General features: G+C 37.2%; 1 protein-coding gene across 5 annotated transcripts in view; it reads right to left on the bottom strand.

Moving 5' to 3' along the window:
• CNOT2 (CCR4-NOT transcription complex subunit 2) overlaps window positions 1–17,866 on the bottom strand; it is a 92,218-nt gene that overhangs the window by 36,943 nt on the left and 37,409 nt on the right. For 4 of the 5 annotated variants that reach the window (XR_012673577.1, XM_075149857.1, XM_075149837.1 and 1 more), the window contains one exon: window positions 2,897–3,019. Coding sequence is in view for 4 of the 5 variants with exons in the window: in XM_075149857.1 (XP_075005958.1) it covers window positions 2,897–3,007 (111 nt within the window). In the remaining variant the exon portion in view is untranslated. Of the gene's footprint in view, window positions 1–1,561; window positions 1,610–2,896; window positions 3,020–17,866 lie in introns of all 5 variants that reach the window. The other variant, XM_075149871.1, reaches the window with a different exon arrangement.

Raw genomic sequence — 17,866 nt, 5'->3', positions numbered from 1 at the left:
AAGTAGAAAGCTGAAAAGCTCCCAACCCAGTCAAACTGTGCAAGTCATCACTGAAGACAATGCCTCTTCACAAGGGCAGAAACCCTACTGTAAAAGTAAAGTGAAAACTAGGTTCTGAAGTTTATACAAAATAATATGCTTGCAGTAATAGTCCTTACTCTAAATTTTAGGAAGTTTTCACCATTCTGTATGTTCCTCTGCTTGGAGTACACACACAGTAGCAATTCCTTGGAAAGTAGCAACTTTTAAGGTTAGAATCAGTAAGACTTCAACAAAGTGAAAAACAGAAAAACACCTAGTCATGTCCAGTATGAGGGTAAATACTAAACAAGCTTTCGCCCTTCCCGAAGAGCAGTATTTAAGGAGGCCATTCACAGAGGGCTTCCTTCAGAACTACACTATTTCAGGCTGAAGAACTCTAGAGGATAAATCAAGCATAAATGAAGGACTCAGGATTCATGTGTATATATGATGCATTGGAGAAAAAAAAATTAACGTTTAACTCCTTTGTAGCTAAAACCTGCAATACATTAGTTTTACCTGCTCACAGGTAAAGACTGAAACTGAAAATGAAAAAAGAGCAATAATTTAAATTGCAGTAAAACTGCACCTTGTTTAGACAATTCTACTATAAAAAAAGGCATAGACACTGCTGTTTTTCAGTAAGCTTACAAAGAGATTGTGTATGCTACGTTTTAGTCTTTTTATTACCAGTTGGATTTTCTGAATATAAAAGTGATTTACTCCTTTCTCCAAAGTTTTCTCTACTTTTATTTTTTCCCCACATTTACCTATTCCATTTCAATATAAATGTAAAGACAGAAACATTCAAAGTGTTTCAAGATCTAGAATGCTGGAAGATTTTCCCTGCAAGTGTTCATAAAACTGGATCCAGGTTTTGAACATTAGTCTTTATTAGCTTACTCAGAGAAAATTCTGAGCAAATTTATTTTTGTCTGTCAGTACTAAGTGTTATCCAAATAGCAACACAGCCAATATATTTATTGTGTTCCCATATACAGAACAACATCTTTAGTAGAATTCCAGTTGGAAGACTATTTGAAAACATCGTTATTTTCAATTGGAAAAGGTTTTCAAAGCCGCAAAATTAGTTGGAAACTAAAAGAATACAAGCACCTTTGCAACCTTTCTCATTACTGTGAGCCAAATGAGATATCAAAAGGAACATGTGATACAGAATACACATTTAGCTATACATGAGTGATCAAAGGTGTACAGACAATGTCAATATCACCACTACATATTTATTTTCATCAACTTTAAAAAAATATTACAATAGCATATAATGGTTTAATATTTCATAAACATAAACCATATTGACTAATGGTCAATAGTGAAGCTACAGGGGAGGGAAAAATCCTTTAACAAGGATTTGGAAACAAAACTTCAAAAAGCTTTTGCAAAAATCACTCTTCCATTTCCTGTCGGAACGACATCACTCTTCTGCCAACTACAGCAGCTTCTATGCCCCATTTTGGCCACTTCTCCCACAAGCTTTCACGATTTCTCATTTGTCATTCCTGGTGTCTGGAACACCCACCTTCCTTCTCTTGAAGTCCCATTCTAAGATCCACTTCTGCAACATTGCCTACAGAAAGAGTAGGCAACTAAAACACTCATTCATTGTGTCAACAACGTGCCAAGCATCAGCTTTCATTGTGTACACTGTACAGCATAGCATTCATCTCACTTTACCTTTCTTACTGCACCATAATAATTGCTCTCCCTCAGTGCATCAAATCTAAAAGTGGGTATTTAATATCTAAGAATCACTTTGGAGAAATAGTGTCTACCTCTCAGTGCTCACAGAAAGGAAAATATGTTCAACACTACAAATATTCCATTGTGCCTGCGTGCATCTGTGGTATGTGCACATACGTAATCAGAAAAGAGCAGCCTATTTAATTTTCTTTACACTGTAGTACATTTTAATCCTTTGCCAGCTCATCTGAAATTTCTCATCAAAATAACTTATGAAACTGAATTGGAGAGCTGCATTTAAGCATTTTTGTTTTGTTTTGTTTTAAAAAGCCTTCTACTCTAAACCTATTTCCTTCTACCTTTGAAAATCTGGATTAAAATTCAACTAACTAAGAGTCTATAGGAAATATTTATGTTTACATAGGTCAAGGTCTATCAAGACTATGTTCACATCTGCTATTAAACAACTGTATTTCTGGACAGTCATGGAGGCAGACTTGAAGCAATGACACCTTTCTGAAAGTCTGAAGGGAATTTTTTTTTTTTTTTAGATTAAAAAGAAAGTCTAGCATATACGTTGCTTACACATATTAAATGCCAGCCTGTCACGAGATGATATTACTGACCTTCAGGTGATATAAACCTCAAGTCATGCTTTCAGTCTTCCATATATTTCTACAAGCCACTCCATATAAAAGTGAAATACTTTACTGGCTTCAGTAATGCTAATGCAGGTCTAACATACAATAATGCATTATCAAGGGAAAAAATGTTTAAGAATGGTTGGGTTTGTAACTTTGTGTCATTACAAATGGGAAGTAGAATATTTGAGCAGACAAACAAGCTGCACAAGGCATTTTCAGAAACGAAAAACGGTTGAAGATGTAAAATGCAAAACCATGACAGAATCACTGTAGACACAACACGTAAACACCAGATATAATCAATAACCCAATTTAAGTTACAAATACAATTCTTAAAGATGAAAAAATAAAACCCTGACAAGCATGTGACTGAAGTTTACATGTATAAACTCACTAGAACTAAAGCACTTGCCACTGAAAACACTGTCATTCACAGCTTAAAGCTAAGTGAAGCCCTTCCTCACATATATTTCACACAGTTGAAACTATCTCCCTATTGAAAGGGGAAAAAATAAGCTTATTCAACTTACATCTTTTTCTGACCGATGTGGGAACATCGATGATTGGCTGTAGTACATGTTTTCATCATGGTAGTCACCATCAACCCCCTCTACAAACTTCTTCCTTGAAGCACCAAACATGCTGTTTGTCACCTAAATAAGAAGAAAAACGATTATATACCATATATGATTTGGTTTGCTACATACTTATAATAGTATATATTTTAAATATATGTAAGGATTGTTAAAAAAAAACCTTTAAAAATATTTTCTGTATATTGCCAACATAATGGTTCTTCCAAGTGGGATTTTCATCTGACGGAAACTCGTATTTCAGAAAGGATTGGGGTAAGGAGAGAGGACACGCTTTGTTTTTTGGAGGGGTGTTCATTTGTTGATTGGTTTTTTTGAGTCTCATGACCTTTCATTCAGGTTTATTTAAAATTACAGAATGTCAGATAACAAAACAGCAAATTTCTCAAATTTTCCTCTCCTCAGGTAAACACTTTCCATCTAAAAGAAGAAAATTAAGGAATGTTCTTTAGAGCTCAGCCACCTTATAAGAAATAACAATAACAAAAAAACGGAAGGGGGAAAAAAAAAAATCTGTAAAATCACTCCCATGTCTCATCACCACAACTTTGGAAAAGCAGCTTTCTACTTGACCCTGTGCACTCAGAGTCATGATTAAGTAAGAGAAGGTTGAGCTTAACCCCACTCAACAACCTCATCACAGACTGGCAAAGTTACTGCAGACAGCCCATAAAAAACCACTAGATTTTATTTTGCCGTTACTCCCAGAGGCGCGCGCGCACACGCACACACACACACACACACACACACACAGCGCGAGCTGCTAAGTCAGGAACTGGTGACTGAAGAAACAGCAACCACACAGTTGGTCACAGAACCTTAATTAGAAAATTTAATCCTGCAGCAAGGTCATACAACATCGCTAAAGCATCTACCGTATGCAGTGCATATTTATACACCTGACTCTCTTATTTATGTAAAAATACACACACCTCTGTTAAATTCCTAATCTATCTGGCTACGAAACACTATCACAACGCAGTGTGGGCTAACCAAGCCCTGTTTTAACCTAACAGGTTAATGTTCAAACCCGCAAAACAGCACATACTGGTCACCACTGAGCAACTCGCCCAGTTTCTTGTACCACACGGGGAGACTGAAGAGTGCAACCAACAGGATGGTAATCAACCCTCAGCTACCACCCTACATAACATACCTTCAAACGGATCTTTAACATCTTGAAAGGTAAGGAAACTAAGTCACAGCTTATGAAATGCTCTGAGCCCTAAGATTTACTATCTTCACTACCAACACCATTAGCTGAACTTAAAAAAAAAAAAAAAAAGGACCATTTAAAAATATTTTTTTTAAAGAGTCATTTTGCACTACCTTACACTCATGCTTGAAACTGAAATTTCAAAACATTTATTCTGGTTGGCTGCAAGAAGAGTTACTTTCAGCTTGAAATCCTCTTATCCCTACTGACACAAAATTACTCTGATATTCCTCAGGGTTGCTTATTCAAATTTCACCTTTACTGACGAAGATTTCTAGGCAGTGTTTAATAACATGCTGTTGCTATACTAGCAACAACTTAACGCCATGATTTCAAAGTCCTAGGAGTTTTGAGTAAAAGTAAAGTCAACACTTGGGATGCATTTCATACAGCTATAATCACAGAATTGCCCTAAAACATTCAGCTAAATGAAAACCTATTCTGCTACTCCTACAAGAGGGTTTCAGATATTTAGACTACCGATGCCTCAAAACAAATTTATAATCTGTTACACGCATGTGAAGGCATGTAAAGGCATGCACACCTTCTCCAGATGAAACTTGTATTTTATGATATTTACAAAAATGTAAAATGTAATGTCCCAAACTGCTCGAACGCATTCAGTTGACTTTCACACTTGTAGTGAAGCTTTCATTACACTATAAGCATATCCCGCTGTGCTAATCCCCTTACAATGCAATTATCACCTACCAGATGGGATGGAGCATTTAACAGGCTAAGGGGATTATCTTGTCCTTTGCTCTGCCTGAGTAAAGTGCAGAGAGATGAGCAGTTGCCTTTAACTGCTGTAAAAAGGATACTGAAATGCTTTGGTGAAGCTGTCCTGAGCAATGAGGAGAAGCTGAGCATCTCAACCAACTACTGCTCTTGAGAAGGTAAAAGGCAGCTTCTCATAAGTCGCGAGGAATTTTTTGGTGCTCCTTTAACAATAACCTGGGATAAGAGAAGAACTTTTTTTGCCGTATAACCTTCTCTTGTGATACAATTAAATTTTGTTATTCTGATGATGTGATAGAAAGCAAGTCACTGAAGCATACACCATGCTGTACTAATGTAATACCTGACCATGAGCTACAGTACAGGAACTATGTAAGGGGAAAAAACGATTTTGTCTTTGACCCTGTAGCTTTTGATCTTATTTCCACAAAGGCTTATAGATGGCTGGCTACACACGCACCATATAAAGATTTCTGAATCAGTGGGGTAAGGTCAGAGCTTTCAGTCTCAAAATGTATGTTTAAAGCTGCTGCAAGAAAGCTAGTATGTCCAAATATTAAGTCTGACAAGCTGAAAGATACTTTAAACACTCTCCACTAAATTTAAATTGTCTAAAAGATTATTTTCTGTATTGATAATTGTGTAAGACAGTGGCCCAAAAACTAATCAAGATTATGCCCTGAAGACTGATATTAATATGGAATCTTACAAGAGCATCGTTATTAAAAAAGAAATGAAGAAAACTTTTAATAATTAGATAGATTAAGTATCGATATTTTTATCGGCAACCCATATTTCTACACGATACCTAACAGGACTGTGCTGATGAACCCCAGAGAGCAGAGCAGTGCATTGCAGGCTGCAGGTGCAGGGGAAGAGGAGAAGGCCGGAGGAGCCCTGTCTGCAACCCAGCTGCATCGCTGCACTCGACTGCTCTGAAGATCTTCAGAAACTTTTTGCAGAGACTGACACTTCTTCACAGCAGCATTTTTGTAAGTGATTCTGTGTCATTCAATGCTGCCAAGTGAAGCAGTCATGTGCTCAAGCTGTCCACGCTTCCACCCAGGGAAGTGGTACAGGCGCTGGAGGGCATTCTGGCAGCTGCCTGCACCCCTAACAGGATTTCACTTCACTAGAAAGAACTGCCACTCAGGGTGAACCACAGCACAGATCACAACAGAGAAATGTGGCGTTGCAATTCATGCTGCTATGCAGCCTTGTTACAAAACTAACAGCACGATAAAGACCAGTCACTGAAAGGGCAGGAACTGGGCTTAGAGACGAAGCTGCAGCTGCTGTGGCCAGGCTGCTTACTTCTTGCTTGTTCTTAGGCTAACCACCAGCAGCCAATTTATCTACTTCCCAGCAATTGCCCGTGACAGTAAACCGCTGGCAAACTTCTGAATCAGAGCACCTATCCCCATGCAGACTTCTATAATATTACAGCAGGTTTACATAATGACAGTGTCAGATGGTTGCCACGTTAGCAGTAGGCATCCTCCTATCCACATTAACTTATTCCAGTATTCACTAACATATTCATTAGTCAGTCATGCTACAAGCATATGCACATATATTGAAAAAACACTGCTGCAGTACTATTTGTAAGAAGGTATGAGAATATCTGGGGCTGTGCCAAATGCGGGCAGATCTGCAGATGGAACTTTGTTGCTTATTTCTCAGGACAAGAAGCCACCAGGAAACCTCATGCACAAAGACTGCAGCTCCTTTTTCCTAGACTGATAGATCAGTGTCCAATCAGCTACAAAAGTAAATACAGCAAAGTTCATGTAGCACTTATAAATACATTTTAAACCCTCTGGAAAGTAACAGTGACCTGAGGTTTTGTACCTTTGCAGGGTCTAGACTGATGAGGTGAAAGGTAGAAATCAGCTCTTGTATTTAAGTCCCTCATTCATACATATATACCTATATACACACACACACACACACACACTTATGCCAACACAATCTCACAGAAGTGGTACTACAGTTCCATGGCAATTTTATTAAGTAAAGAATTCCTGTCTAGTCAGCCTAATTTCATACAGATCCCTCTCCTAATCCTGTAACTACTTGTCCTGTTCTACTGTGGGAACTCAGCCCTCTGTTGCACAAGACACACTGGTAGTGTAACCATTCATTAAAAATGTAAAAAAGGTGCACTTCTGTCAATTCATGCTTTAGCATAATATTGCAAAAGTACTTACAACTCCCACTGGTAGACCCATGTACAAATATACAAATATTAGAAAATATTCGTGGTAACAGAGGAAAGAAAGGGAAGGAGTTACATGTTAGGATGGAGTTCAGAGAACTAACCAGCCATCCTGCCACAAACCACGCCCAATTCAGATCAGACGAGCACAAGCGCTTCTTTCAAAGCACAAGCACATCATGTTTAAAAATCAGATTTGCTCAGAACTTTAAGTTAACGTCAACCAAGCAAAATGCAGTCCCACACCCGAAAAGACCTTTAAATACTTCTGTGGAACATTTGCTAACAAACACCACTACGGGGGAACTAAAAGCACCGTACAAATGTTAAGAACTTGAAGCATCTAATAGGCAGTTTGCTGTGGTCATTGACCTTTACTCTTCAGCTGAGTATATAACACATGACAACCAACAATACTTATTTTTAAAAAAATTGAAAAAAAAAAACCCCACAACAGATTTCAAGAAAAATCCTTCTCATTACAAGATACACTGCAATATAGCATACTTCAGCACACAAAAACTTGTTTGTTAGCAATAACTGAAAATACATTATTGACGCAGAATTTGTTAAGGAAAAATTATTAGAAACTTTGTCGTCTTAAGCTGCAAAAAGATCTTCTCTATAATCACTTACAAAGCGATGCTATGATTGTATATTAAATTAGTTTAACAGCCTGAAGCAAATTATAGTATTAAAATATGAAAACTAATTATGTTTCTGTTTTGCAATACTACTATAGGTAGTGCCCAAGGAGAGCTCAACTCACGACATTAACATAGCCAACTCTAAACTGAGAGGATACTATAAAATCTCCCTGGAGAATGAATATTTTTAATTTTGCAGAGAGCAGAAAAATCGATCATTGCATTACAACTGATTAAACTCAAAATCTTTATGAGAGCTGAAAACTATACACAGTAATACACGTTTAAAAAAAGAAACCCCTTCAGGAATTTTAGCAGTATCTTCCCTTTCCTGCTTCTCCAATGACTATGGTATTTGTCAACATGCCCACTATCATTACGTGAGAGCAATAAGAAGTTGTAATCTCAGTCTGATGTTACAGAGCTTCCACCCATCTATATACTAAGGCTTCTGGTGTTGCTGTTTAGGTCTTACTAAGCAAAGTTAATAATTTTCTCTGTTTTTCTTTTCTGTTACAAATCAATGTTTTCACATAAGGTAACATACCTGCGTATCCAAAGTATCTACAAAAGCAAACTATGTCAGGTAAGTGCAGTCCCTAACATCAAACAAGTCACAGAAAAGCCACAGAACTTCTCCTGACCAAGATCTACATGCTAACTGTTTTAAACCTTAACTATTACAAAATGAACATTTTAAAACACTCCTGAAATAAAACAGCACAGAAGGAACAAGAAAAACTATCCTACATTAAAATAAAAATAAGCCAACATTGAAATTACTAAAGCTAAACTTGAAAATTGAGATTACAAGAAGCTCCATTTGGTTTCATAGCATGGTTGACACCGTGCCCATCCTGGGGCAGATTCTTGCAGGTTCTACTCCTACTAATCACAGGCACAAGATATGGAAGATGTGAGAAAGCAATAGTGGTTGGGAATATGACTTTGCACTAAGCTGTGTGGACGCCTCTTATGGGTCTGATCAATGAGATGTACTCACTTGGGAAATAATCTTCAGACACGCCATTCAACAGAATCCAAACACACACAAGAAAGACATTTCAAAGATGAGAAAGGCAGCAAGGGATCTGCAAAAGTGACCAAAACAGCAAACAAACTAGCACTCCATCTAAAGCAGCTGTGGGGAGAAGCCAAGAAGCAGCCAGATGCATTCCACCTTATTTAGTGATGTGACCTGAGGAGAAGCAGGAGCATGTCCATTGTAGACATGGCAATGACTAACAACACACATATGCATACCCACACACATACTGTAAAACACGCAGCTGGATTATCTGTCAAAGACATGGTTTAAGGATTTTGTTGATCAGGAACAACTATTACTTAACTGATAATATTATAAATAATATTATTTATTCAATAATAAGAAAAAAAAACAAAACCAATATATCACCTTTAAGAGCCTATCCAAAATGTGAGTATATTTACCCACTTTCTCTCTTCTTGATGCTTCCAGTCATGTGTAGTATTTAGAGTCCACTGAAGACTAAGAGTGTGTTTAGATTTAACTTAACATAGGATTTCTGACCTTCTATTGTAAAATGCAATAAGTTTGGCTGTGCAATGCCCTTCAACTCTAAGGTTTCACCATGAAAGGTGACTGCATTTTAGAAAGAAGTGACAATCATGCCAGTAACTTTAGGGGGCCATATGTTGGCTCATACTTTTAAATTCAGTACAATTTTAAGTATGCATGCAGCGAACAACAGCAAGAATCTTGAAAATAACTGATGTACTGGCATACCCCTGTTACCTACTTAAGACACTCCTCAGCCATAGTATTTTTTAAAAAAAGAAACTAGTTCAATTTGTACACAAAAAGTAACTTTTAAAGTATGTTCTCAGTTGATGATCCATCAAGACAATTATCAGCTACACATACACTACCTGTGTGTATCACATTTATTTACTGATTGTCTTTTGGGAAGAAATCAGTTACTCTAAGAAGCCAGACAACCAAAATTAAGTTCAGAAACCAAACAAGCTTCTGAAGTACCTATGTTGTCATGGGAAACCAAATTAAAACCCAACAAACAAGCAAAGAAGCACATAAAATAACAGACATGCAAACTTGCATTTCTAGTAACTATTACAGTAAACCTGTCTATGAAAACTGGTATTTGGTTAATATGGAAATGGGTCGGTCTTAGAAAGGCAAAATTCAGCTGCCAAGTTTGTAAATAAATAAGCAAAAAACCAAAATTCCGTTCTGGAAAGATAATGAAATTTGCTTCAAATATTCTCATAATAAAACTATTACTACAGTGGCACTTCTCCTGGCTCCTCAAAAGTTTATTCTGTGAGTTTCTCTTGACCACTACTTTGCACCTCAACCATAGGAAAAATTGCCATTGGAAGATATCAGAATGACAACTTCCTACCTTCTTTTGTTTGATAACCTTCCACACATCCCATTAGGTAATTCAGAAATCCACTGGTTGAAAACTACTTGCAGTTTTAACTAAAAATTGATTTTGCAATTGAACAACATTGCAATTGGCCATATGGACTGCATTAGTGCTTCTGAGTATTTTGTTGTAGACAAAACAAGTTTTGCTGTATTTCAGAAATTACACTTTCATAACAAATTAGAATAAGATATCCTCTAATTCAGCAAGTTAATCTATTTGAATTTTATCTCCAATTTCATGCCTGGGCTTGCCTTTTTTGTTGCTTTGCGGTGTGGTTTTTTAATAAAATAAATAAAAAGGCACTTCACCCAGTTAGAAATTCTAGATTTAGTCAGATGCACTCTAGAGAGTTCCTTAATAGGGCATATACAATGGTAAAGCCCAGCTTTAAAAGATTAGGAAATCAGCTACTGCACTAAGTTCTTCAGAAGTAATAAAATCCTATCATTCCCTCCAGTCCCCAGAGAAGTAAGTTGGAATTCAGCATTTTCTTAAATGTTGCAATACTCAGAGCAAATTGATAAAAATGCAATTTCTGTGTTCAGCAGTATTCTGCTGCAGCAAATTGTGCATATGGCCAAACTCACATGATGTATGTGCAGTCTGAAAGCTGGATCAGGTAAGTGGAGAAATGAACCCATAAAGTCATACTGAACACATGCAAATTGTTCTTCTCAAAGACTTTGAACTGTGGCAGATTCTATGCATTTCTCATGGAGGCAAAAAAGGAAATAGTGACAAAAAAGCCATCAGTTAAAAAAATTTGCACTTCCTACTCTAGAAACTCATTTCTGTATGAAATAAGTTGTAGAACTAGTTATAATTTAAGTAATTTCAGCTGAAAATTCAAGGAGGGGTGCAAGACAATGAGGCGAAGCAGATATAGGGAACAAGAAATTTCAACCTGAAAAAACTGTTGCAATTTGTATAAGCAACAGAGAACAGGGGATTTCAACAGGGAAATGTCAGTCTGCTGTAGGATACTGGCACTATCAAGTCTCTCTTTACTGTACTCTCCCTCTGCTAGAATGCACCAAAACAGGTCAGTTCTTTTACTAGTATATGTTCCATGATACGTGTATGGGCATACAGCACAGAAAAGATCCGCAAGGGACATAAATGCACTCCTATAAAGAGAATTAAGCAGGTTAAGTGATAATCAGACAGGCAGGCAGTAAACCAGGTTTGGAATTCTAGCATCTTAATTCATAGAATCCCCAAACAGGACAAATGCAAAGAAATTAAGTGTGACTTTTGATGAAAAGCTCAGAACAACTTAAGGGAAAAAGAAAAAAAAAGACAAAAAACTTTTAACAGGTTTTCATTCTTCATTGGTATTCAATAGTCATCACACATTCACAAAATGTATATTTTTTAATAGCAATTAGAACAGGAAGTTAACTAAGTAAGTTTAAGCAGGTCGGACTTCAGCTTCACAATCAAGAGATCTGCTATGCTAAAATATTTCTTCTCTACCAAGTGTTACAGCTTCAGTATCAACATGACATACTTTGCCACCTCTGATGCTTGGTATCACTCCTAGCCACTCAACACCTTTTTCCACAAACGACAGACAACTCAGATGATGCACACATGGACCAACAGAGCTTAACCTGGAGAACAAACCAGGTCCTAATCTAGCCCAAGCCAGCCAACTGTTCTCACTAAGGTCCCACTTGTGAGGCAGAGATAACTGCTCCCAGTATTACAGAAATGATATAAAGGTTTCATTAATAACGAGCATCTCAGAAACCTTTTATGTTGATGAGTCCCCTAAGAAGTTATAAAAACAAAAGAAAACCCTTGGCGGAGTAACATGCAAACCTTATTTTACACTGAAATAAGGTGGCAACCATTTTTCTGAATTATGACCATTGTAACTGGTATGTTAATAGCTGATACTCCTCCCAGGAAAGAGTCCCTAACTGTTCTGCAAGCCAACTGCCTGCTACCACTTACTGAAAGCCAGAAAGGCCATTTGCCCGTGTGGAGGACAGATATGTATTTGATTGCCAACATCGTTGCAAACAAAGGGTCTACTTTTTGGTACTTCACAACAGACAACCATGTGTTAGTCTACAAATTCATTTGCAAGCTTCATTAAGCTCCCTCTTTTTAAAACATCTACACATTTAGTTACACACCAGCCTAGTGTGACATTATACTTTAAAAAAATGTATATACTTAAGCCTCCTAAATGGTAAGACATAGCTAAAATAAAATAGCCTTAAATAAATGTGGCACACTAAAACAACAGCTTGTGTACTGATAGCCAAACATCTTACTCATTTTGTACAATTTAAAGCCTTTTAATTCACATGTAAACTGCATCCCACTGCTTCAAAACCTTTGCTGAATTTTTTGCATTTGCCAAATCAGAAACTTTTACAAGGAAAGCTGGTGGCGAGGAAAGAGAAAACAACACTCCCAAAGGTCTTTGGGAGGCTTTATCCGTCCAGGGGATGCAAAATTGAAGACCACCAGCAGCAAGGATCCTGGCAGGGCAGGGGGTGGTAGCACGGGGACGGGAGTGGGTGAGTCGGAAACATGAAGGTCCGCTGGGCCTCACAGGCAAGGGAAGATGGTTGCTGATAGCGCAGCTGAGAAGCGACTCTCCAGCAGCGTTAGGAGGATGGCGTCGACACGCTTGTCAGTGAGCCAGTAAGACGACCACATGCATACTCTATCGTTGGGAGAGTGTTTTTTCCCTTTCTCTTAATCTTGATGTGGTCCCTTATATCACATCTAAGGCAAGGCGATATCGTTTCATCTGCTAAGTGTCCTCCAGCTTTCTCTGTAGAGTCACTACCTTACGTACTCTTCAAGCAATATTTCTTAACAGCTCGTACACACCAATTCAGTTGAAGCCAAAAATGCCCATTGATAACCTTTCTAGATCTGTACTTCTGTAAAATATTAAGCCGTATTAGATGATGTACATTGCAATAACTATCAGGTAGTCTGTATCTGCTCACTGGACACTATCTTTTGTTAGGTCATTTACCATTTAAAAACTTTTGCACTATATATCAGACAGGGACATAAAGCTTATAAACTGAGGTGAAAAAACAAACTCTGAGGTAATTCAAATTTGGTTCATGATCTCAGGATTTAGATATTTTCATCACATCAAATCTCTTCTATTGTGGGAGAAGAATAAAAGATCAAAAAAGAGTAGGACTCCTTTGACTTTTTATTTGCTTTCAGCTGGGACTCTCGGCCAGGAGGCCAGATATCTGCATCTGTGCTTTGGATAAAAGGAGGGTAAGCATTGCTCCAGCAGGGACGTTTCCACGTTGATTTTGAACAGGCTCCTCTTTCCAGGAAAACTGAGTTATCTTCTTTTTTCTTTTCATAAGGACTGATTCCACTAACTTTTTAAGACAGCAGCACTGCCTACCTATTCCTTCCTAGATACAGCCAAAACTTTCATGTTTGGTTAATCTAAAACATTGTATTTTAAATAAGCCCTGTTTTCCCAAGCATTTCCTGCAACTAAGCACTATACAGTCATATGCAGATCATGATTAATGGAGTAGCAACAGAAATCTTTTTTTTCTTCTTTCATTAGTCGGATGGAGTTTGTTGACATTAGGTAAATGAGTACTAGACCCACTTCTACTCTAACTTTTGCGGGGGTGGGAGAGGGGGAAGGTATGTTGTTGGTTTTTTTTTTGTTTAGGGATCACAAGATAGAGGACAACTGAAAAAGAGCACAACTAATTTTTAAAGATTTATCTAACAGCACGTTCACACAATACAGTATTTAATGTAAGCTGCTGACCATTTGTTTGAAGCATCCTCAAGGAAGAGGTAATAACACTATTTTTACTTTATCTTGAATTTTAAGAAATACAGGGCTCCTTTTCGTTTGAGTTTCTTTTTTTTTTCCAGGGGTATTCTAAAAATAGAAATAGCTGAGAATATCCAAAAAATTCATTCTGCACATACAGCACATCAAACATCTTGTCTTACCTTAAAATACAACTGGAAAATTCAAAACATTAAGTATGTTTAATATATTGAATCCTTGAAGAGAAAGAAATATTTACGAGCTGCCACAACTTCCTGGCAGCATACTTGCTTCTCAGTGACTCTCCTTCTCCAGTCTAATGGTACGTTCTGCAAAAGCAGAAACATTTCCCAAGAGCACAGACAGGTTGAAATTAAATTCATGTATGGCTTTTTAGTGTGTCCTCCTAAAACATACTTAAACATACTTCAGGGCAAATGCAAAAATGCAAAGTTAAAACTAAAGACTTTTATCCTTTGGTTATTTATTTATTATTTTTTTAAATTAAAGCCTTAAGACGCTTTAGGAAGCATGTTTCTCAAAATATTCCAGGGCCTGTTTCTTGTAACCTTCTGACTACGCAGCCAGGCTATGTTGTGATTACAGCTGTACTGGGTTCAGCCATAAAATAAAGCATGACAAAACAACTTTGATGTTTCTACATCATATCTAAAGAACAAGGACACAACCAGTCTTAAAAAAAAAAAAAAAAAGAATAACTGAATTTATTTGAAAGCTAATGTAAAAGTACCAGAATTATTTAAATTGCTGAACTGCAATTCTTCATTAATTTTTTATTATTTAAGTGTTAATTGATATTAATAAAGAATTTTTAGAGTTAGATACTATTTCACACTGGAAAAGATAAATTACAGACTCCGAGATCCCTACCATGCTATCACAAATACAATCACCAACTAAAACTAAGAAAGCAGTAAATGCACCTATCATGCCTTTCCACTATACTAATCTTCCACACGTTTAATTTAAACCTCTTCAATCATTCTGTTCTCCATTAAGGTTGCCAAAAAATGAATTAATCTAGCTATGCACGCTCTCATTTAAGCAGGTGGACTTCAGTCAGACTGCCATATTGTAAAACTTTGGCTCAATATGTACTGTAAACTTTGTTCAAATATCAGAAACTGAAATAACATGTCATTTTTCATTTTAAAGTAATTCCCCTTTGAAGTGACAAACTTTATGCCACAACATTTTAAAATAGTGGTACCTCAAATTGGCAGTCTAAGCTCAGACTGCAAATGTTGCTTAGACCTGGCCCAAGTCCCAGACACGGGATGGTCCCCTCCATCTCATACCTTCCTCACAGTTTCTCAGAAAACAGTTGTATGTATTTAGAGCTCCAAGACAGGACGGCAATGTTTAGCGCCTCAACAGCCTGGTAGAACAAGCAACAGGGCATTACTTCCCACTATTCTATTCTCATTAGAAAATAAAAGCATATTTTTACTGAAAATGGGACTACTCAATCTTCAGCTTGCTTGCTGAAGTCTTGCTCACAATGAAAGTTTTGTAGCTGGTGAAGTGCTTGCAAATGCAATACCTCAACTTTCAGTTTTTCTTCTCCTACAGCTGCTTTCGTAAGATTCAAAAGTTATCCTGACCAGCAGCATTACTAGGCTTTCATCTAGAGTTGTAATAGCAAAACACTCAAATCAGTTTCAGTCTGAACCCATTTTACCAGTACTGCAGATGGGGAAAATATAGGGATTTAAATCATTACACCACAATCTGATGCCAAATTCTTTCAAGTCTTCTCAGGGTCAGCCAAGTCCTGGAAGAAGTTCTTGCTTCTTGAGTGATACAATCCCTTTCCTGCCCTCCCCCACCCTGCACAATCTTGAAGCAGGACTCTTAAAGTTTTGCTTTTAAAAAGACACATCGTTCCAGCATTAAATCTTGTTCAGGAAAGATAGAGAAAGACTAATTTCTTTACCACACTTTGTGGTAATGTAAATGTAAAATAAATTTCAAAGAACATTTATCTATATATTAAATATTTAAAAAAAATAAGATTTGCAATCAAAATCCAAATGAATACTTTAAAGGCATGAATACATCTTTCTCTGAGCATCAGGCTGGTGAGAATATGAAGGGTGATACATTTCATCATGAACCTATATACTGGATAACTGGAGACAATTACAAGTTACATAAATATGTAACTATTCTTAAATTAAACAAAACATCACCCACATAGTACAGCTCTCTTTCAATGACAGGAAGTGTACAATAATTAGCTCTCAAAAACTACAAATGGCAAAAGCATTTACAAATACTGAAGTATTCTTTGTGTTTGGTCTCCTTCATCACTGTCATCATTTTTAAAAAATGGTTTCTGAATCTCTGCGGTACCATAAGCTTTTTTTACTGCACTGTTAAATAAATGTATTCTTTACCACTCTTGTTAACTCTTTCCCCCATTTTAAAAGAGAAGTTATCAAAATGCTTATTGCTACAAAGAAAAAACGTTCCTGAAGGCAGCGTACGTAAACAGCCTACAGAGCAGCACTGTGCACAATTCACAACTTCCAAAACCTAGCCACGCACAAAAAAATATGTGTTTCTAGGTCTGCCCAGAGTTTATCTTCAAAAAGCTAGTTTAGAAACAGCAATGCTTTTAATGTATACAGGTAAGAATAAAAGAGCCAAAAACATATATTCCTTACAGTGACTGGATATATATCATACATCGAAAGCTTTCTGCTTATTAACCAAAAAATCTTTCTGCTTATTAACCATCTGCAATTGACAAGATTGCTGGATCACCCACATCGAAGTGAAATGTAGAAAAAAAATTCAGTCACAAATGATTTTTTAGGAATCTGAACTTAAACAGTTATCAAGCAAATTCTGTTGCAGACAAACCATTTGCCTCCAAAATTGGAGATTCCTGGAAGGGAGAATCCATTAGCACTCACTGCTTCTGAAGCACTCACTGCTTCTGAAGTACTGACCAGAATTTTGTTAAGCAGCTGCAAAGAAAGGTCTACACAACTCAATAAACTAAGTATCTAATGAAAGCTTTGAAAGCACAACAAGGGAAAATAGATATACTACTGATGGTTGGTAGAAAGCAACCTTAAAGTTCTTTGAGAATAGGAATATTGTTTAGGATACTCTAAAATCAGTTTATAAGTGACAGCAAGTCAGGAGGGAAGAATACAAACACATAACCATGATCCACTACAGGCTGCAGTTACAAAAATTTGATGGTAAGCAAGGTTTTTGGATTTTGAGGTGACAGAGAGGAGCCCTCTACACATTCACTGGACAGTTGTTACAGTAAGGGGCTGCATAGGAAGACTTGGGGGTTTTTTTTGTAATTAAAGATTCACTACAGTGTGAATCATCACGGAGCAGGATTTTCACCAGGCATAAGGTTTCACAGCAGTGAAGTCTACCATCACAGTCCTGCTCTTGGCTGGCCAGTTTTCAGCCACTCGGCTCCTTGGTGCAGCTTTGCTACATGGTTACAGCCATGATTACAGCACACCGTAGGGATAGGACAATGCAATAGCCACAGCCTCAATTTACAGTATCTTAACAGCCAGGAAACTGTATCTGAAGATCAAGGTACTAGGAAATGAAGAAAGGCAAGCACCCTGTTATCCAAATTCACTTTACCAAAAGGATGAATCACTGTATGATGGACGACACCATTAAGCAAGTATAACATGTAACTGACGACATGCAGTGGTGGATTGAACTAGAGTGGTTGATACAGCTGCCATCCTAAGTTTTTCCATCATGCCCCTTCCCCAAGGGCTGCTGACAAGTTGCAGAATACAAGTATCAACTGAGCTACCACCAATTTACTCCTGGTAGGTTATACTGAA

The sequence above is a fragment of the Calonectris borealis genome, chromosome 1, assembly GCF_964195595.1.
Source record: "Calonectris borealis chromosome 1, bCalBor7.hap1.2, whole genome shotgun sequence".
NCBI classification, from domain to species: Eukaryota; Metazoa; Chordata; class Aves; order Procellariiformes; family Procellariidae; genus Calonectris; species Calonectris borealis.
This window is presented reverse-complemented; position numbering and strand designations above follow the sequence as displayed.